Below are 21,478 nucleotides of genomic sequence, written 5' to 3'. Positions count from 1 at the left end.
CCGCTCGCTTCTCTAAGCGCACGAGCCGCAGCGCGCCGCCGTGGCCACAGGAGGGCGCTGGAGGGCCCGCGGACTCAGCGCCGGCGTCTTGCGGGGGCGGGGCGCAGCTTGGCACGGGAGCCGGGATTGGGGCCGGGGCTGCACAAGCGTAGTTTGGGGTTCAGCTGGTTGGCACAGGGCGCCCAAAAACCCTGCTCCACCGCCATACCCTCCAGATGTGCGGGATTACAATGCCCATCGCCCAGCAGCTGGAAAATCGAAGGGTGAGGGCGAGGGGACTGCCTTGCATGGACCTCTGGCTCGGTTCCAGCTCTTCGAACATGGGATCCGGAGGCTGCAGTTCACAACTTTGGTCACTGGAGGGCAGCAAACGACCATTTTTCATTTCTGAAAAATGAGCTTTGTTAAACTCTTGCACTAATTCGTAAATTTGTTCATTGACGATTAATACAGGAGGTGGTTTTAAAAAAAGGAAGAGGCCGCTGGTGCAATTCTATGCACGCTTAGACTATTACTATGTTACAATATTTTTGAAAAAATATGTACAGGTTTTAAAGACTATTTCTGTGTGAGCTACTTTGGACGTCTTCATAACTGAAAACTTGATATATATTTCTTTTCTGTGTTCTTTGTCTATTTCAAATTATTTTTATGACATGCAAGACAGCCGAAACAATATAATATATAAAACGCTTTGATTGATATGACATTAATAAAGATTTTTCAATACATATTTAAATACTTACTGAAAAACCCTGGCAAAAAAGAAAACACACACACACACATTTGCCAGAGCAGTGTGTTTGGTTTGGTTTCCACATATGCTTCTGAATACAGAGAAAATGCCCATACAAGAGGGTCGGTTATCTTTTCCTACGGAGGCCGAGGGTGTGAGACCAGTCCCTCCAGAGGGGGTGGAATCCAGTACGAAAGAGGAAAGGAGTCAATAGACAGAGCTGTAATCAAGCCTATTTTTTGTGCAATGGAGGCTCCCCCAACGCGGGATGGGGACAGATTCGCCTCTGCTTGAGATTCAGGGTCAGTGGGTCACATGTGGCCCACCAGATGTTGGACTGCATCCACATCTGCGCTGAAGACGGCCACTAGGAATTAAATTATGGCCAGCCCTTGCTGACTTCTAATTTGTTATTGCAAGTTTCCAAAAATCAAAGCAAACCCCAAAACAAAATAAACACAGAAATAAAATGAAGCAACGTGCAACAGTTTCTTACATGAAACTGGAATGAATCTATTACAACATATCAGTGCATTGAGAGTTATTCATTTCTCTGCAGCCACATATACCACTAAGCTTAAGAATAGCCATGCATGGATTTCAACCAAGGCCGCAAAAATATCCACGCATTTATTGGTTCCTAGATTATGCTGAAAGATCTGTTCAAAAATCTTGTGCATCATTAAGACCTCAACCCTTGGAGTTGGCTTACCAATGCTATTTGGAGCAACAAACCAGGATTTGACCTTGGTTTATAAAGACTGGCTTCTTTTGGTGCAACAAGCCAGGATCTCTCAATTCAGAAAATAAGCTGTTTTCCTACGGGCCTACAGAGCAGTGTGCCGATTGGTGGGAGAACCTAACGAGCCAACCAAAAGGAGGGCCGGGTGAGACAAAAACGGAGATCCCAAGATCCCAGTCTGTCATCTTCGTTCATGAGATCTCTGCTTCACACAATTCTGCGGTTTATGGAATCATATGGGATAAAAATAAGGTATTCCTTAAATATGATCTTTATTCTGTTGTTTTCTATCTTCTAATGACATAAACGCTCGATAGGATGGATTCCTGCTCTGCGGTGTTGCAAGCTGGAGAATCCGGCACTCTCTTGTTCTTAGCGTTTTTGTTCTTTCTCTCTTGCTCAATCTCTTGAGAATGTTACCAAACAGCAGCTTCAAGCTGATGACCTCTTCATCCTGGGAGGTTTCACATGAGGCAAGTCGACACCAGAACCATCTTCCCCCACCCCTTTGCGGTTCTGGGATATAGCTGCGTGAGATCTGAAGCGTCAGTCAAGAACACGGGACGTTCTTGGAGGGTCCGACCAGAGTCTGTTTGTGCGCCCATCCATCTGCCATTCATCGTGTAAGTGGATAAGATGAAGACACTCGTCTCTTTTCTGATCCTTGTTAATCTTTGGGCCTCTCTCGCCCAAGAAGGTGGGTGATTCATATAAAGTGAAATAGATCTGGGGACCTGACTTGGAGCAGATTCTCTGCTCCTAAATCTTCATTTCGCAATGGTGGGAGTGGTTAAAAATGACAGTTTTCATTTGAAAATGGAGCTTGTATTTTTTAGAAGGCTCGGTAGTGGCCGAAGTTTCCTTCCTTGCCCACCTGACCAAAGCGCGCGCACGTGCGCGCGCGCGCGCGCTCTCTCTCTCTCTCTCTCTCTCTCACACACACACACACACACACACACTTCCCATGGCTCTCTGGGCAATTTCTACTCCTTTTATCATGGAGACAAAGTCATGGAAATATTTGCTCCCCTTATAAGAACATGACTGGAGCCACATCAGGTCCAGAGTTCCGCTCATGCAGCGGACAATCGACTCCATGGAGAGTCCACCAGCAGGACTGGAGAACCCCAGCTCCTTCCCACCCATGCTCCCCAGCAAGTGGGGACCCAAGCGTACCTCCTCTTTTCCTGAGCGCTGAGCCTCCTGAGCCATGGATAACGTTCTCCGGGAATCTGTCCGCTCCCTTCTTAAAGTAGTCCAAATTGTTCACCACCACTCCATGCTGAACGTGTGGTGTGAAGGTCCTTCTTTTTCTCTGTCCCAGATCTCCCACCGGCTGCCTTCATGGGAAGATCCGTTTGGGTTCTAGTTCTAGTATGGGACAGGGAGAAAAAATGTTATGGTTTTTTATTTTATTCTGACATGCCCCACTGATCACCCTCCTGCCAGAAGCCCCAGGCACCTTCCAGGACCCTTTCTCTGTAAGAACATCAGCTGCGCTGGATCCAGACTTCTTCTTGCACAGGGATAACCACTTTGTCCACAGGATCTCACAGGCAGGACGGCAGTGCGATGGCCCCCTTCCTGCCCACGTTCCCCAGCAAGCGCTGTCCACAGTGTGCCTCTGATACTGGAGGCAGCCTATGGCCATGAGGACTAGCGGCCCTGGAGAGCTGTTTTATTGTCACATCAGGCACCCCATGAGGTAGGTGAGGCTGGGAGTCCGGCCTTGGCCCCAGAGTCACCCAGTCTTAGACAAGCGGGGACTAAAACCCAGCTCTCCCAGGTCCCCAGCACAGCACTCAGACCCTCCCCTGGTAGCACCTGCTGCAAGAGGGGTTTCTTGGGAAGGCAGGGCAGGCAAGCCTCGTCCTACGTCCCTGCACTGCCCAGACCATAAGCATATAAAGACAAGCCCAGCTGGATCAAGAGAAAGGTCCAGCTAATCCATCGTGCTGTTCCCTCCAGTGGCCAGCGAGATCCGAGATCTAGCTAAGAGCTGGAAAAGGGATCCTAGAACAAACCGAATGGAAACACGACTGCACTCTTAGCACGAGAGAGAAAAATTCTTTGCCTCCCTACAGATCTTCAAAAGATGGTCTTCATCTTCCCAGAAACATCCAGCACGGCTGCGGTGGTTCTGAAGACCCCGATCCCGCAGCCCCTGACCAAATTCACGCTGTGCCTGAGTTACTTATACCCTCCTGACTCGCGCCTTGAGCCTCTTCTCTTACTCCACCCGCTCGAGAGACAACGACCTCCTGCTCTTCAAACCAGCACCCAACCAGTACACCCTTTATTTGGACAATGCATCTGTGAGCTTCACCATTCCAGGAAAGCAGGTGCACGAACCCAGCTGGGAGCACATCTGTGTGTCTTGGGAGTCCGCCACGGGGGTGGTGGAGCTGTGGTTGGATGGGAAACCTTTGCCCCGCATGAGCTTGCGGAAGGGGTACTCTGTCGGCACGGAAGCATCCATCATCCTCGGCCAGGATCAAGACTCGTTCGGAGCTGGTTTTGAGAGCCAGCAGTCGTTTGTGGGAGAGCTGAAAGATGTGTACATGTGGGACCGGGTCCTGAGCGCTCAGGAAATGAGCCTTGTCTGCTCTGGACAAGTGCTTTCTAATTATCTGATTAACTGGCAAGCGCTGAGTTATGAGATCAAAGGTTATGTGGTTCTTAAGCCTTCTCTGCTTCCTTCATTTTGCTAAAGAGTTCCGCAAAACTCATGCAGTGCTTTCTCCCTCGCTGCTGTTTTTCCAATAAACAGATGCATTTAAACTCACGTTGTGTCTCCTAACATTCTTTTGGTAGCGCAGGATGGATTTTGAGGTAATGCATCACGTGCAACAGAAGCAAAACATATCCCTGAGTATCTAACTCCCATTCCAGAATTTTAGCTCTTCTTTCATTTGCAGTACCTTCACCTGTTCAAGGACATGTGAAGGTTTCTTGGAAGGCAGAGATGAACCGGCACGCCATGCCAAGTCAAGTCCCGAGCTCAGGTGACAAAAGAAGAGTAGAAGAAAGAGAGCTTTGTTTCGGAGAAAGCCCACTTTTTATTTCCTGTTATTTCTAGCTGCATTATTCATGTCCTGTCCAGGTCAAATGTGAAGATGGGACTAATTGAATTGGGAAAGCAGTCACTGAAATTCATTCCCGATGCAGGAACAAACCCAACACAAGGGAGAGTTCCAAAGTAGATCACTGAAAATGATGGGGTATCTTTTTTTAAAGTGTTATTCCCCCCAAAAGTGCACTTTTTCTACACTTTTGGGTCTTCTACTGAAATGGGGGTGAGTGTTGCTCAGCTTTTTCACACATCCTAAACTTGGCTGGTAATTTTGGGCCCCTTTTTCCTGGAAAACCTAGTTTCTCCGCACTTTGGGTATCCAGAGAAGTCACCTCGTTTTGCAGACGGGCCTTCTTAGTGCGTGGAAGTTGAATGCATAGGAAAAGGAGCGGGGAAGCAAAAGAACAGAACAAAACCCAAAAGCAGTTTTATTTGAAGGAGAACCTGAAGGTTTTAAAAGAATCCTGTGAGAGGGGCAGATGTAGGAGTTGGAAAGGAGCTTAGGATTAGATTTAGAAGCAAACCCCCTGAATTACTCTGCCTAATTTTTTTCTGAAATGCCCTCCCTTGTCCCTCCCTCCTTAAAAAAGAAACAGGAGTGTCTTTTCAGAACAAACTCCTTAAAAAAATTCAAAGTATCATTAAAGCACCAGAAAGAAGGCAAAGCACCTGTAATTAGCATATGCAACTTTGTGGTTAAGTTTGGCAAGAGGGGGAAAATTTCTATCCGCTTTTTCACTCCAAGAATCATTTTATGCTCCTCCACCATGTCTCAGCCTTCTCCCCAAATGTTTCCCTGTGGATGACTTACTTCTCGGCTTAACTTCTGTCTCATGAGACAAAAGCCAAGTAGTGAAGCTTTGTCAAGCGCTTTTGAACTTACCCCCAGCCTAAGAGTAGCTTGCAGAATTTCCCAGTAATTCCAGAATTTCCTGGAAAATAGATAAAATAGCTGTGGGATTTCCCCCCCCCCCCCCCCCCCCCGGCCTTGCAGCTCCAAGCCCTTGAATCAAAACAGCTGTTCCGGTCAGCTTATAAGGTCAAATGATACACAGATGTTTGTGCAAGATGGTTTGCGATGAACTGCAACTAAACATGTGCTGTTCCATTTTACTGGTCTTGGTATTTGCAATGACAGTTGAAAGCGCTTTTAATGCTGCATTTTAAATAATGATTTTTTTAAAAAAAATAGGCAGCTACTTAGAGAAATTATTAGCTTAATGAGTGTGGTTTTATTTTTAGGATATTTTCTGAACATGAAAAGAATGGAGGAAGTGAAAAGGATGTGAATGTGTGTGCTGGGATATATATCTATATCAAAGAATCACATGCATATATAGAAAATTCAACTGTCCAGCAGGTGTACATAAGCGTCAACAAAAGCAGGTCCAGATATCCTAATAAGTATTTATTCAAAGGCTGAGATATGTGTATCACCCAGTCCAATCTGGAACAAGGCAGGGCCTTCATTCCATGACATCTGCCACCCCTTGTTCTTACTCTCTTTCTGCCACCGCATTCTCCCTCTGCCTCTTTCTGCCACAGTCCCCACAACCTTTTCTCCTTTCTCCATCTCCTTCTGTCTTCTCCTCCCAACAGGCTGCCCAGGGAAGAGAACAATCCTGGTCTGAACAGACTGCTTGTCCTTCCAATGCCTGCTTTTTGTTGTCTTCCTCACGGGCCCTCAAGTTGTCTCCGACTCGTGAATGAAACCCTCCAAAGAGCCCTGCTCGTGACAGCCCCCTTCACCTCTTGCAAGTTCAAGGCCGTGGCTCCCTTGACGGATTCACTCCATCACGTTTGGTCTTCCTTTTTTTTCTTCTGCCTGACTTTCCCTAACGGGATTGTCTTCTCCAGAAAGCCTTGCCTTCCCATGATGTGTCCAAAGTAGACACCATCACTTGCGTCATTTTTGCTTCTAGGGAAAACTGTGGCTTGATTTTGATCTAGGACCACGGGTTCATCTTTCTGTCAGTCCCTTCTCCAGCACCAGAAGTGAAGCAGACTTGATTCTGAATGGACAAGGAAAGGGTTACACGGAAAAGAGCTCTAAAATTTCTTGCGAAATATGGAAAGCTCCTGTTGTTTTCCTAACAAAGCCCTCCTGCCTGCTTTTGACAGCAAGCAAACACTGCAGTTGCTGGCTGAATGTAGAACGTTATGTCCCAGAATGTACATTCCTCCAGCTGAAGAGGGATGGGAGCTTCATGCTGCAACCAAGTTGTTGAATGGTCTGATGAAATCCGTTCTCTGGGTGATGGAACAGCCCGAAGTGTATCTGTCCCACAAGCCCATACAAATGGCAACAAACCCCACTTCATAGGCCGAATGGTTGCCAGCTTTGAAGAATGTCTGGCAGAAGATTTTGGAACTGACCAAAAGTCCGGAATCTGAATTTTGATTTGGAAATAGGACTTCTGAGAATTGCTTACTTTTAAAAAAAAATAACATTCTTTAAAATGGTAAATTATTTTGTATTTCCTTAATGTGCCTTGTTAATCTTGATGACACGCTCTTGAACATTAGGGTCAATATGGAAGCTCATAACATGATCGGGTTGAAATTTCAAGAGTCAAGTGTTTCTAGTGTTCAAGATGTACAGACTTGGTGAAACCTGTTCTATTCTTTTGTGATCGAAAAGAACACTTTTAGTAGGAGATATTTGGAGAGGTGGTGAATGGGGCCACTGAATTGTTGTGAATGCCTCGGAATTTAGAACTGAAGGGAAGCAAGGTCTGGCCACAGTACTAGAGGACTCCTCTGAGCAGGAGAAACTAGAGACTCCAGAAACTGCACCTTTCATAAGAATGAAGGAGATGGCACCTCCATTGCACCTTTCATAACTGAAGATGAGAATGATCCTGAACTTAGGAGGATCCTGAGTTGGAGGCCCGTTTCTGCCAAAGCTTCTTAACTGTGCTTTGACCTTGGTCCGTCAGAGGACCATACACCCTTTGCCACAAACATCAATCATTTGGTTGTTTCCCAGACTGGTCCTTTCCCAGGTCTTCTCATCCTGGTGTTTTGTTGTTGGCAGAAGGAGCTTTCAGCTAGAATATCCAGGTATTTTTAGTACTGTGTCCCCATCACCTTTATCCTTACCCCCACGCACCAATGGGATCTGACCCCTAAGAGACTCTGGAATTGAATGGGGTCTTAGTGCAGAAAGAAGTTCCAGACCCTTTGACATAGACCTTACATTTCTGAGTTTCAGTGCTGTGTATTCAACCACATTAGTGTTGAAACAGAGTGCAAACTCTTTTTTCATCTTTAATAATCATATGGCAAGCACAAAGAATTCCACCTTTTCTGTACTGGGAATATTCCTATTTACTAAATTGGACCGGTAGTGTGTTATTCATTTGTTTGGTGTTGTTGGTTTTTAAAAAATATAAGAGGTTAACAAAGTTCAAAGATTTCATCACAAATGGGAGAGAAGAATTTGAAATGAAAATATAATGTGGGAAGAAGTAAAACTTTCCCTAAACCGGTTCGATGACCAACCCCTTCTGTAGATCCCAATAGGCAATTTTAGAACTCCCAAAACACAGTTTCACAGAGTTGCTATGACGGATGGGTCTAGATCAGTGGTGGCGAACCTATGGCACATGTGCCACAGCGGGCACGCAGGGCCCTCTCTGTCGGCTTGTGAGCCAAGCCGCCCCAGCATCGCCCCAGCAGCCGAGCATTGGATAACAGTGCACATAGGGGCCATGCGCATGCTCGGAAAGGAGCAGTGGCGCCAGGTGATGACATCACGAGCTGCAACTCATTAGCTGCAACTTGTCTGAGTTTTCGCATGGCCAGTCAGTGCGCTGCCAAGGATATATAAATATTTGCTTGGACTGGCTGTGAGTTGTTTTTTCTAAACTAAAACCTCAGTATTTAAGTTTTATTGCTGTGTTGGCACTTTGCGATAAATAAGTGGATTTCGGGTCGCAGTTTGGGCACTCGGTCTCTAAAAGGTTCCCCATTGCTGACCTAGAATTGAATGAATTAAATGAACTGGAAATCCCTAATTTTTTGAGAACGAAGGCACACTTCACAAAAAGTGTGTAAGAGTGCAAACCTCAGATCATGCGTGAAAGCATATATATTTATTGAGGGTGATACACAGAGAACCACATCATTCTCTTGGAGGAAACTCACTGGCAAGACAGAGATCAGATTCAAAGCCAAAAGTTGACTTTTTAGAAAGGAAGGCATTATTCAATGAAAAAATTGCTTTTGGAAATCTGTCAGGGAGAGAGCACAAAAGCCCACCCCCTTGGGGGAAATACACAGAAAAAGCCACACTGTGTGGAAAAAATGCATGGACGAGTGTGTAAGAAATTTTGTAAGGCCTGTATAAAACTTCTTATTGAAAATGGAATAATTTTTGGATGAATACATGAGAAGATGAGCACAGCGAAGGTCGATGCTTCGTCTTCTGACACATCGCTTAAGAAGTATATTCCTGCTACCTGCCCTTGGACTTACTGTATGGTGGGCTCAATGACCACGTAGCCTTTGATTTCAAAATCCAGCATGGTCCAGCTCACCAGAGCTGTTGTAGTGGTATCCTTGCTCCTCAGCTGCTCCGGAGGCAGCACGGCGTCCCACAAAAACACGTCGCTGATTTCTCCCACGAAGGACTGCTGCGCGTCAAGCGAGCCGCCGAAGGAGTCTTGCTCTTGCCCCAGCATCACCACCAGCTCGGTTGGGATGTTGTGCCCTTTGGCGGCACCCTTCCTGGGCAAGGGCTCCCCGTCCAGCCAGAGCTCAGTGATGCCGGTGGCCGAGGCCCACGTCAGGCAGGCGCTTGTCCAGCCGTTGCCGCTGCTGGGATTCGCCTTTCTGATGAAGACCTGGCACTGCCCACCCACGCAAGCGTGGTACTCAGCCGGGTGTTTGATGAGGAGAATCTCATTGTCGTGTTGCCTCGAAGAGGCGGAGAAAATCGAGTAACTGCGGGTCAGATCAGTGAAGTAACGGATGCACAGGGTGAACTGTGACAGGGGCCAAGACAGCCTGGGCTTAAGGAGGACGTAGGCATCCGCGGAAGTCTTTGGGAACACAAACACTTTCTCATTCAGATCTGAGGATGGAAGACAGAGATAAGACCTCAAATAGGCTGATGTTTAATACCAGTGGTGGAGAAATATCTACCTAAAGTTGGACAGAGGGTTGTCAGAGAAATCTGCAGCAGATTCATAGAATCATAGAGTAGTAGAGTTGGAAGGGGCCAGAAGGCCATCAGGTCCACCCCCAGCTGTTGCAGGACACCAGTTCACACCATCCCACTCAGAGGGCTGCCTGGTTTCTTTCTGAATGCCTCCAGTGTGGGAGAGCCCCCCACCTCTCCGGGCAGCTGGTCCCACTGCCATATTGCTCTGACAGTGAGGAAGCTTTTCCTGATGTCCAGCCTGAATCTGGTTCATTGCAACTTGAACTGATCGTTCTGTGTCCTGCACTCTGGAATCCGCGAGATCTTGACCTTCAAACAAGATCAGATGTCTGTGAATCCAAGCTGCAATTTTTACACTGGTCTGGTTGGTCTGAACTGGTTTTGTTTTACTTATTTTTTCAACTTGGCAGCAGGAGGGGGAGATTTGCACTGATGGGCCTGTGCAAAAGAACAAAATCCTCATACAAAAATCAGATTCTGTTCCGGTGATGGAATGAAAGACTGCAAAGCATATACAAAATGTGTTTGACAAAGTCTGGGTGTTTCTAGTTGGAGCTGCTGTTTTCATACCTTTGCTGCCACATTTGCAATTCTCAGCCCTTGCTGTAAGATGCCGTGAGTGGCTTTTTCAGAAAATAAAAGACACACAACACCTGCCTGCTGTTGTTCGGCAGGTTCCTCCAACTGAAATGCAGGACGTTTTTCTGTCTAAGTTTGAGAACAAATTCTGCATGCATAAACAAGATGAGGATTATTCAACAAGACACGACCCATGCAGTCACTCGCTTTCTACACCCTGTGCAATATAGTTTAGCAAACAAGGTTTCAGGCACAACCCTGTGTGAGTCTGGATGGGAAAAGAGTCCCACAGTTTCTAGCATTCCCCAGACAGCATGGATCACACCCTAAGCAAAGAACTGCATGGCATTCTGGCTGGCTACCCATGCAGGGGATGGGATCCAGCACTACGGACGGTGCCCGTAAAGCTCAGGCTGACTGCTGCAGTGGATAAGGACAGAGATTCCCCGAGTGTGGAACTCGGGATCTTCACGTGCAAAGATGTTCAGCCAGAGAGGCAGAGGTCGGGAGGGCCCCCCAATTCCTGCATCACCTACTTGTCTTGGCCAAAGCTCCTGAGAAGCTGAGCAGCACGAGGGACCAAAGAGCTGCTCTCTCCATCTTGTGAGACCTGCAAGCCAGGAGAGACCAGTGGAGCAACGAGAACCAGACACCAAGCCCTTCTCCTCTTCCTCCTTTCTGCTGTTTGAAATGTAGGCTGGCAAAGCCAAGCCCAGCTGGACTATAAGCTTGGCAAAGGTTGGGGAACACGTCATCTGGAAGTGGAGGGAGCCTGTATTTCAGGCGATTCATCAAAATGCACCCAGGCCTCTTAGGAGCAATTCTGCAAGGAAAAATAATGGCATAAACAGCTCTGTCTGTTAGATCAAGATAGAAAGATGTGCTGATCAAGATGTGCTGGTCTGAATCAGGCCACGACTGCACAGAACTTGTATCCACAACAAAGTGTCCGAGCTGCTAGTTTGTCAAAAGATGAAAAATATCTCTTCAACCATCCATCCGCACGTATAACATCTCTCAACATAATCTTTCCACTCGAGACCTGATGGGAGCCTAGGGCTAGCCAGCCCAAGGCCTGAGAGAAGGTCCTAACCTGGTGCTGAAAAGAGAACGCTGGCACAAGGTGGGTGGAGTTCATCCCAGAATTGGGGGAGCCACCACCAAGAAGACGTTGTCCTTTGTTGCTGCCACGAAGGTTTCTGTGTCAAAATTAACGCCTGAAATCAGGCCCAGAAACATCTCAGCAGTTCGTGCCAGCTGGCCAAGATTGGTGCTCTCAGTTCAGCTCTTCTGTTCCTTGTTATCCATTTGGCCACCACAGTTTGCAGAAACCACAGCTTCCGATCTGTCTTCAAGGGCGACGCCACATACATCACGTGGCAGCAGTCTATGCCAGAGGATGAAAATTCGTGTTGCAAACTCTTTTTCTCACAGGTTCCTCATCTTCAGCAGTTCTGAAATATCTGCCTGAGTAGCAGGAAGATATTTCACTATTCTGTCCACGCTGGGAATAGCTGAACTGATGGAATTCACTCTGATTGACCTTGTGGGATTTTTGTCAGCCTAAACATGCTTAGGATTAGAGTGTTATATTGTGGATTCGGTGAGGATTTGCTCAGATGGCTCTTCCGGGGCAGTGGGGGGACTGTTCCAGAAGCAAAATCTTTCTTTCTGATGCTCTGAACAGCTACACGCTTCCCTCTGCTTGCTTTGTTTCTTCTGCCAGCAAGATCAGAAGTTGCGCGAGGAGCCCTTGGCGTGCTTCCGCCTGCCAGACAGGTTTGGCATTCAGAGAGGATCCCTTCAGCAGCTGCAGGAAGCAAGGAGAGCTGGCTGCTTGTGTCGGGTCTGGGTGCATGCCTCCAGCCGGCCAGGCCAGCCGGGTGTTCTCCTCCGGCCCTGCCCAGCACCTTTGGCAATCCTTCTTCTTGTATCAGGTACTGAGCTGGAATGGACTGGGGTGCTCTGGGGGGAAGTCTTTGAATGATCACAGAGAGCTGGATGGGGGGGGGGGGGCAGAATTGCACAATGGATTCCGGTGTGGCCAAATCCTGGCCTCGTAAAATACATGGTTACTTTGTTGGTGCAAGGGTTTATGGGGGGGGGGGGTCTGTTCACAGGGGGCATTTGAGGATAAGCCTCAAAGTCAACCAGGAGCGTGATCTTCTAGTAAAGGTTTATTTTTAGACAGTCTGTTTGAGAAACTGAAAAAGCAGGTGGCTTGTGAAGGGAGGTGGTGCCACATCTTTTAATGAGGACTCATTTTGTGCTCTGCATTTCTGTCCTGCCCAATTGCCGAAGCTCTTCTGGGCAATGAAAACATTACAAATATGATATAAAATCCATAAAATCCAAGCATACAACTGAGAGAGTGGGAGAGAGCGATAAAAAGCATTTTAAACAAACATCAGGGGAAAAAAAAATAAATCCTTCATTTTGCTTCCGGGTCAGAAATCAAAAGTCATGGGTCAAGCAGCATCGGTTTGGCTGGGGGAGCTAATGGGAAACGCACACCAGCATTTTGCAATTCTAGCAATTTGGCACTGCAAACCTGGCACTTCTCTCGTATGTGTGTCTAAGTCCAACCACTCGCCAAAGGAGCGATCAGAGAAGCCGCCAGGCAGGTCGTGAGGACACAGCAGGACAAGAGAACGGCACTGCTGCCATGCCTCATGCAAATCTGGGTTTGCTCGGTGTGAAAGTTCCTTGTTTGCTTCCATATCTTTCACTGGCTTTAATACAGGATTTGCCCGGACACCTGCAAAAGACAGCAAACCCACCCTTCCTCTCTTAGCCTGCCATTTCACTCCTCTGCACCTTGGACATGGCTTCTCCGCTTCCAACAGCTCCTTGTTCTAAGAACGCTGAACCCCAGTGGAAACCTGCAGCCGACTTAGGCAGGCACTTTCCTCCCACAACGCCCCGGGGGTTCATTGGCCAAACCCCAGTGATGAGATGGAGGCTAAGCAACCAGAGGAGTCTGGGGAGCACCTGTTTTCCCGGCGTGTACGAGAAACACAGAAGGGAATTCGGCAGCTGTTGGGGGTCCCACCTCCGCCTTTCTCTCCTTGCAGGGTCCATGGCATCCGCAGTGCCACCCAATTTCTCCTGGGTAGCTCCAGGGCAGCTGGCGGGGCTGGCCATGCCCCGCTTGCCCGCGCACTATCAGTACATGTATGAGCACGGGATCCGGCACCTGGTCTCCCTCACCGAGCGCAACCCGCCGTATCATGACACCTGCCCGGGCATTCAGAGGCACCACCTGCGCATCGCGGACTTCTGCCCACCCTCGCCTGAGCAGATCCAGCGCTTCCTGCAAATCGTGGACGAGGCCAACCTCAAGGGGGAGGTAAGCCCCATCCCACACTGAGCTCACCTGTAGCTTCTGTACGAACAGACCTGTTCCGTTCCGGAATGCCATCCCTAATCTGCCCAGCAGTGAATGTTCTCTCGATGGATTCAAAACGGTTACAGAGAACTCAGATTAAACCATGAATCAAATTAATCGATTAAACCTTACAGAATACCATAGAAAGAAAGAATAAATTGCAGCATAACTCAGAGTAATGAGCAGTGAGGCAGTGCTTCACAGCCAGGAGAGATTCAGGTGATTCATTTCTCCGAAATGCCCAGGAGTAAAAACACGACCTTTGCCCAGCAAGATAATAGCGTAAGTGCTCGGAGAAACAATTTGGGGAATTCTGGCTACTTTATAGAATGCAATGATGGCCCAGCCTGGCTTTTTCCAACTGGCTAGTTCCAGAGTGTGTTGGGACTCCAGCTCCCAGCATCCCCCCAGCCACTGGGGATGTCTGTGGCTTTGGGAGTTCTGCCCCTCTGAGGGCATCAAGAAAAAGAGACCAGTGCTGTTCTTCTCTTGTGTTAACCTTTTTCTGCGTCCCCTTTCCTTGATCAGGCTGTGGCGGTGCACTGCTTGCTAGGTTTTGGCCGAACGGGGACCATGTTGGCTTGTTACCTGGCAAAGACGCAGAAGATCACCGGCGTGGACGCCATCCACGAAATCCGCAGGCTCCGGCCTGGCTCCATCGAGACCTACGACCAGGAGAAAGCCGTCGTCCAATTCCACCACCGTATCAAATAGCCAGCGGTGGAGACGAGAAGGGAACCGGCAGGCCTAGCCCACCACGCTGACTGCGGACACCAGGAAGAGGACGCTTTCGTGATCCGTCCTGCCGTGGGAATTCTTGGCTGCCAAACCAAGAGCAGCGTTTTAGCCCTGAAGGGCTGTGCTGGGTGTTTTAGCAGAAGAGTCGGCAGGCGGGATACGGGAGAGATGCAAACCTCAGCCAGGATCCTGGGAGGGTGCCGAGCGCATGATGGGCAGATGGTCGCATTGCAAAAGCCACAGGGCCTCCCTCCTTTGCGGGGAGAAAATGGTGGCTTTCCGGACACAGTTTTGCAAACTTTTGACAGGCTGCACATGGGGATGGGGGGGACTCCTCTTTTCTGTTGTTTGCTTACTGCCCTGGAATAAAGATCCTCTCTTCATATCACGTTTGATGGAGACCTCATTTTAGTAGAACGTAGGGCTGCCTGGGTCTTGGCAGTCGACAGGGCTGGGTGGCACTGAATGAGACGTGTGACCTCTGCTGTGGAGGTGACGACGACATAGTCTGCCAGGAGGGCGCTTGACATGGCCCAGGAGTCGAAGGGTGGTAAAGTTCAGACACCACACCTCTTTCCCTGTTGAGCATCACTGTAGCAGTGGGAAGGGACTGGTGGAAGGCACATGGCGACGTGACAAAGCCACCAGCAAGCTCATCATACCCGGAGATTAAAGGAAGGAGGTCTCATTGGTGATGCACTTGCACAGAAGTAGCCAGGAATCTAGAATCCCTCTGTGAAAGGTCCCATCTCCTGCGACCCTAAATCTGAAACAGTGGAACCGGTAAGGGACAACAGAATAAAAGAACTGAGTGTCCTCTTTGCATAAGGCAGCCCTTTCTTTTCAGAGCTGTCCTGTGCGATCCCAGTATAAGCTGCGGAACCATAAGGAGAGAGAGGAACAAGACCCGTCAGTAGTACGATTCTGGTCGGCAGACTGAACAGACAGGCTGGTCATCCTCTCTCACGCCGTGGAAAGACGACATGTCGGTTTGCATCAATCGTTCTAAATTTCCATCGAGATATATATAAATCAACGATGCAAGGTAGCATCCTTTACGTCACACCAACAACCAGGACACCGGCAGTTACAAAACACCTGCTCCCAGCCAGCCCTTTGGCCAGAAGCTGCCTCCTTTCTTGCAAGGCATCTCTTCCCCCACCTTAAGTTGTCTCCCCTGAATCACAGATGCGTGCAGCGGTGTCATTAGGACAGGGTTTGGGGTAGAGGTCAGAGTGCGGACCACAAAAGCAGCAATCGGAACGCCTAACTTTGTGTGGTGTAGAGCCAGTGTGGCGACGTGGTTAAGAGCGTGGGACTGGGACTCAGGCGATCCGGGTTCGAGTCCCCGCTCAGCCATGGAGCCAACTGGGTGACTTAGGGCCAGCCCCAGACTCTCAGCCCGGCCTACCTCACAGGGTTGTTGTTGTGGGGATAAGATGGAGGAGGAGAATGATGTCAGCTGCCTTGAGCCCTTTGTAGGAAAAAGGCAGGATATAAATCCAAAGATAAATAAATATATAAAAGAACTTTGCAAGTCTGCAAATGATATTTAGAGGTAGGACGGGGTGCTGTAAGATCATTCCATCCAGAGCCTAAAATTACTGAGCCACACGGTTGGGTGTGGGAAAGAAAAGCAGAGGGACACTTTTGGGGAAAGCGCCAAAGAAGGCCCGGCAAAGTCCTTCCAACTTGGGATGCGAAGGATGGAAGAGGCCGGGAGGGGGTGCTCACAGACTGGCTTTCTTCTAGCTTAGAAGCTTCCATCTTTGGAAACTTTTAGAACAAAAAGGAAAGTCTTTGGGTTGCTTGGATTACGGGATGTATCAAAACAAACACAAACAAAGATCTCCAAGATAATATGCCAGACTGACACTTTCCATGGCCTGGCGTCCTTTTCTCACATTTCCTCACACTTTTTGTCTGGGGAGGGGGTTTGTCGAAGAGGAAGAAAATTGGGGGGTGTGTGCTAATTGCTTGTTCCAGGAGTGGTGACCGGAAAATGAGCGGAAAGACAGAATGTAATGGGGTATCCTGGGAAAGGGCATGGCTCTTTGGCTGAAGCTCCCCATTTTTTTTCATAAACTTGCCTGACGAAGAATCTCTAGATTCAGTTTGAATTTTTCTTTGAGCAAAACTGTGCTGCGGTAGATAAGGGTTGCTGGGAACCCTGAATTCCAGGGGTCCCCTTTAAGCCATGCCATCTCCTGCTATGGATGTCATTTCTTCCAACTTTCCACTACAAAGTTCTTCTTTGACCCCATAATTCAAGCAACTAGTTTGATGATCCAAGGACTCCACAAGATAATTCCGACTGGTGCCGGAGGTCAGACTAGATGGCCTGGGAGACCCCTTCTGACTTGCTCTGTTTCTAATTCCAGCTGCTTTTTCTCCCTGTTTGTGGAGGAAGATAGGCAAGGGGAAGAGGAGGATTTAGTTTTGGGGTTCTCCGGCACCACCTTGTTCCATAGGAAGACATGAAGTGCGTGGTTTGAGCTAATCTTTTTCGTTTGCTCTGGAACTTCGCATTTCCTAAGAACGTAAGAGCCACAGTGAATCAGGCCAAGTCCAGTCTTCAGTTCACACAAAGGCCAACCAAATGCCCTGATGGGAAGCCCACAAGCAGGGTAGGAGTATGTCTCTGATCCTGGAGGTAGCTTATGCCCATGAGGACTAGTAACCTTCTTCTCCTTAAATTTGTCCAATTCCAGGTAAAGCCATCCAAACTTGCAGAAAGCAGAGATGAATTCCATGGTTTAATGGTGCGTATACCAATATAACGATCTCAGATTTTTATCTTTTCAGTCCCGAGCAAGAGGAGAAGGTGCAGCTGAAAGCACACATCTTCTACAAAGCTCATGCCCCCAAATGAGAAGAAAGCTCTCTGCAATCACGGAAAACTTCCGTGAACTCCCTCTGAGGCCGTTATGCAACTGCCTGATGTTTTATAAGAGGTGTACTGAGAGCTCTTCTCGAGTAAGAATTATCTTGGGAAACAAGCCCAAAATAGCTGTTCTCCTGCTTTCTGCCTGAATTATGGTGCAAGAACTGGAAGGATACCTGGTGCGAGAGAGGGCCCTGGCTTCGGAGGCCCGTTGGGCAGGCAGCCCCTGTGGTCCACCCCTGGCCAGGGGCATTTGTCCAGCGAAAGGTCTGGGCCCCGACTGATCTCTGCCACATCAGATCCTGGCTTCTGGCCCATGGTAGCTTCATTCTGGCTGAGATTGTTTCCTAAAGCAAAAATCCCTCCGTTCCTCTGTGCATCCATCGCTTTTTACCCATAGGCCTTTGCAAAGCCCTCGCACAAGGATTGGCTGGGTTTCCGTTACATCACAGGAGGGTGGACACCCGTGTTCATTCCAGATCCCCTCCCTGAATTTAGAAACACATTTTGTCTTTCTTTAGAAAAATCAAGTTTCTAGGCCATATTGAGAACTGGGACTTGGGAGACTCAGGTTCTATTCCCTGTTTGGCCATGAAATTCACTAGGCCACTTTGGGCCAGTTACTCCTTCTCAGCCTAGCCTACCTCACAGGGTTGCTGTGAGGAACAGATCAGGAGGGCAAGAATTATGCGAGCTAATTTGGGTTCCTGCTGCATTTCACCCAGTTGCTTGTTGCCAAGTATGAGCTGCATCTCCAGTGTTGGAAGCATCGCTCAGCCATTCAGAGATTTGGTCCAAGCACCCAGGGGCCATCACCCTACTTTTTTCAGATGCTAATTTATATGTAGAAATGCAAATATATTCATAATCACTAGGACTTATTAATTTTTACAGAAGGCAAAGCTAGCCCGTTCCTTTCTCATCCAAGTTGTCTGAAATAAAATAAATTCTTCCACTCCACATTCCCCCAAATCAATCGTTCGTTTCATTACGATACTGCCCAACCGCCGAAGCTCTTTTGGGCAGAATGAAAACTTTAAAAATACATTACAGAAATCATAAGCATAGCTAAAAAATGTCACGGCAAGAAAAATTCACAACCTGATGGGCATGCTCATTTTCTGCTAATATTCCTCGCCGGTCGCAGTGACTCTGCAACATCATCCTGTTTCTCTCTCTTTCAAAAGGGTACATGAGGATCTGTCGGTCCCCGTGGACGGCTGGAAAGCTGTGCCAGTGTGGGGCAGAGGGAGGCGTCAGGCTCATTCAGCGGATGGACCAGGGCGAGTCGGCCGCCGCTCCCCCTCAGATTGGAGAACACTGGTTGCCGGTGGCTTCTCGGCACCGCTTGGCCAAAGTGCCGTCCCACCTGCCTGGCCGGGGGGTCTCCTCAGGCTGGGCTCTGCGGCTCGTCAGGCAATCATCCGCCTGCCAGCACACTCCCCCCTCGCCTTCAGCAGGCTAATGCAAGCTGACAGCTCCTCTTGTCTGAGAGAGGAACCAGCAGAGAAGGTGGGCGCGCTTCCCCCCACCGGCTTCCTTGCTTCAGTGTCTCAGCAGCAGAGCAGGGGACGCTGCTGCGACGGGATTGCTGGAGGAGCAGCACTCGCATGCCTCCTGGGCTTTGGCTAAAAAGTGATGCCAGGGTGCCCGCGGGGGAAGCATCTGCATGCGTTTCAGTGGCCGTGGTGCGGAGGAGGGAGGCGGTGTGGCTGGAGGAGGGGCAGGGACAGGAGTGGCAGCCTCATGTCGCGTCAAGCTCCAACTGCCAGGAACTAAGTCTTTGGAAAGGCACTTCTGCGGTCGGGATGAAATATGTGCCGATCCCAGGCACAGGCACGTCTCAGGATCCAGCCCCCTGGGTGTGGGGTTCCCCACCCCCGTTTTATGGGCACAGTCCAGAAGGGGGTGAGAATTGTCTGCACAGCCGGTTCCTGCTGACTTGTCCTTTTTATGCTCAGGTCTGGAACTTGTCGGAGCTGAACGAGGCACACAGAAGGGTTAGGAGACCTGGCCCAAAATTGCAGTGCAAGCCGGAGCAGGCCTGGGGAGAGAGTAAGTCCAGGCAACGGAATCCCTCCACCAAGCAGCAAGGCATCAGTTGACGCTGCTGCAAAAGATACCAGAAAGCAGCTTAGTGCCAATATTAAATACTCTTAAACGGCTCTTTCTTTAGCCATGTCCTCAGCGAGATCAAAGCCCAGCAGAGCCCGTGTGACGTACGGACGCCAGGGCAGGGCAGGTGTTTCCGCCCACTGCCAGGCTGTTTGGGGAGGGGGTGGCCAGGATGCCACACACGGCCTGCAAAAGAGGATCGCCGCCTTGGTGAACTAAGAAGCCCCCGAAATCTCACTTCAGCCCTGGACCTGTTGCCTCTGAAGAAGTCACAAGAAAAGTTGACCACAAGCAAAGTTAAACCCCACGGATCTCCATGGAAATGTAGTTTCACTCTGGTGGCCGCCCCCGAATATTAACCCCAGAGAGGAGCTGCTGCACCCCCACAAAAAGCACCAGTAATTTGCAGGTGTTGATCTGTAAATATAGGTTTTCTTTCCTCCCATTTCTGTGCATGCTCAAAGCTCTCTGGGATGCTCACGTACCTAAAAGCCTTTAAAAATAAAGTACACAAAGCCACAGACGTAGATGCCTTTTCTATCAACAGAATAGAAATACAGGCCACTTCACCCTAGGGTGGCATCCAGGCCCAGGTGAGCTGTGTGTGTGTAGCTCCATCTTCTGCCCAGGTGCAGTGGAGCAACTGTGGCTTCTCCCAATTCAACATTTGATATCTTCCGACTGGAAGCAGAGTGCACAGTCCTTCCAAGCATGGACGACTTCTGCCCAGGGTGGGGCAGAGGTCGATCGCCAGATGTTTCGAGACTTCAGTCCTCCACATGCCTGGTCACGGGTATTGCTGCAAGGCCTTGGGAGGCAAAGATTTAGCTTCCTCCCACAGGCCTGAAAAAGAGCACCGTCCCCTGCAAAAAAAAAGGCCACTTGGCCCCCTGTTCTAGGGCAATGAACAAAAAGCACGAACTTGCATGCAGCAGCCCAGAAGCAAGCACTGCTGAATCTCACAGGAGCTACTCCCAGGTAAGCGCAGGTAGGACTGTCACCTGGTCTTGCTGTTCCACTAATTACGAGGATATTGTGTTAGGGTTCGGGGTCTGTTCTGCAGTCTCAGAACTAATATGTAGAACTGGAGAAGGGCAGCCAAGACGAGCTGGTTGCAGCTTCCTTACGAGGAAAGGTTACAGTCTCCGTGGCGTCTTCATTTAGTGGGGAGAAATGTAGTAAGTATGTTATGGGAGGTAAAAAATGATAGAGAAAATGGATAGGGGTCATTTTCCTTTTCCCTTTTTCATAATACCAGAACCCCAGGAGGGTATCCAGTGAAAGGCGAGGCTAGGAGATTCAGGGCAGACTGAAAAAAAGCCCTCTGGAATTTGTAGCCTGTGCAGTTCGCTAGCCCGAGATGCCAGGATAGCTGCTGAATCAGGGATGAGATATTTCCATGCTGGAGAAGACTAACCATGACTACCAGTCCTCACTGTTCTATGCTACCTCCAGTTTCCGAGGCAGTGTATCTGTGTTCACCACTGGCTGGGGAACATGGGCAAGAAAGTGCTGATGTCCTGGGAAACCAAACACTCGACCTGAAGATGAACTTTTGGACTGCTCCGGCTGGATTCTTGTCTTGGGTTTTGGGCAGGGAGATCTGGTTCCAAATCGCTGTCCTGCTTCTTGGATGACGTTGACGCAACGGCATGCACGCACTCGCTGTCAGCCTCATCTACCTTGCACGGTGGTTGTTTTGAAGCAAAACCTGCATCGTGGTCTGAGAGCCAAACATAACCTTCTAAGAAATGAGTAATACTATGTAGGGCCAGATGCTGTTGCTTGTATCCCGTGCTTAAGATTTCAGCCAGCTGCAGCTTTTGCTAGGCAGCTCTTTGGAAATGGGCCACAAGCCTCAAACGCCACGGAAAAGTCGTATTTCTTGACCCGACACGGTCTTCATTGCTCTGAGCCAGCAGTCGCAAGATCACAGGCGCCATGCCGGGGTGGGGGGCAGATCCAACTTGCAGCCGCCTGCTGCTCATCCCTCGCACAGGTATTCCTCCCCTCCTGATCTGGGCCCCTGCGAACATAAAGAAAGGGGCTGAGCGAG

The 21,478-nt window shown here is 49.0% G+C and overlaps 3 protein-coding genes and 1 long non-coding RNA gene across 5 annotated transcripts in view; 2 read left to right on the top strand and 2 right to left on the bottom strand.

Moving 5' to 3' along the window:
• Positions 1–448: 448 nt before the first annotated feature.
• The window catches only part of LOC123032449, a 102,700-nt gene continuing 81,670 nt past the window's right edge, over positions 449–21,478 (bottom strand). For both annotated transcript variants that reach the window (XR_006416486.1, XR_006416488.1), the window contains exon 3: positions 449–2,849. This is a non-coding gene — a long non-coding RNA (uncharacterized LOC123032449). The remainder of the gene's footprint in view (positions 2,850–21,478) is intronic.
• On the top strand, positions 2,115–4,263 carry LOC123032445 (C-reactive protein). The gene is given in 3 exon segments (XM_044448334.1): positions 2,115–2,175; positions 3,563–3,672; positions 3,674–4,263. Coding segments are annotated over 3 exon segments (687 nt in total). The 3' UTR covers positions 4,190–4,263.
• On the bottom strand, positions 8,634–11,409 carry LOC123032443 (mucosal pentraxin-like). Its single transcript, XM_044448332.1, has 2 exons — positions 10,834–11,409; positions 8,634–9,628 (listed from the first exon to the last, which is right to left on the bottom strand). The coding sequence occupies exons 1-2, from the start codon at positions 11,087–11,089 to the stop codon at positions 9,027–9,029; spliced, it is 858 nt and encodes a 285-aa protein (XP_044304267.1). The 5' UTR covers positions 11,090–11,409; the 3' UTR covers positions 8,634–9,026.
• DUSP23 (dual specificity phosphatase 23) lies at positions 12,150–14,806 on the top strand. Its single transcript, XM_044448333.1, has 3 exons — positions 12,150–12,234; positions 13,372–13,646; positions 14,214–14,806. Exons 2-3 carry the CDS (start codon positions 13,377–13,379, stop codon positions 14,397–14,399), a joined length of 456 nt encoding a protein of 151 aa, XP_044304268.1. The 5' UTR covers positions 12,150–12,234; positions 13,372–13,376; the 3' UTR covers positions 14,400–14,806.

Source organism: Varanus komodoensis, unplaced genomic scaffold (genome assembly GCF_004798865.1).
Source record: "Varanus komodoensis strain SLA01 unplaced genomic scaffold, ASM479886v1 scaffold55, whole genome shotgun sequence".
NCBI lineage: Eukaryota > Metazoa > Chordata > Lepidosauria > Squamata > Varanidae > Varanus > Varanus komodoensis.
Note: the sequence above shows the minus strand (reverse complement) of the source record. Positions and strands in the feature narration are given on the sequence as shown.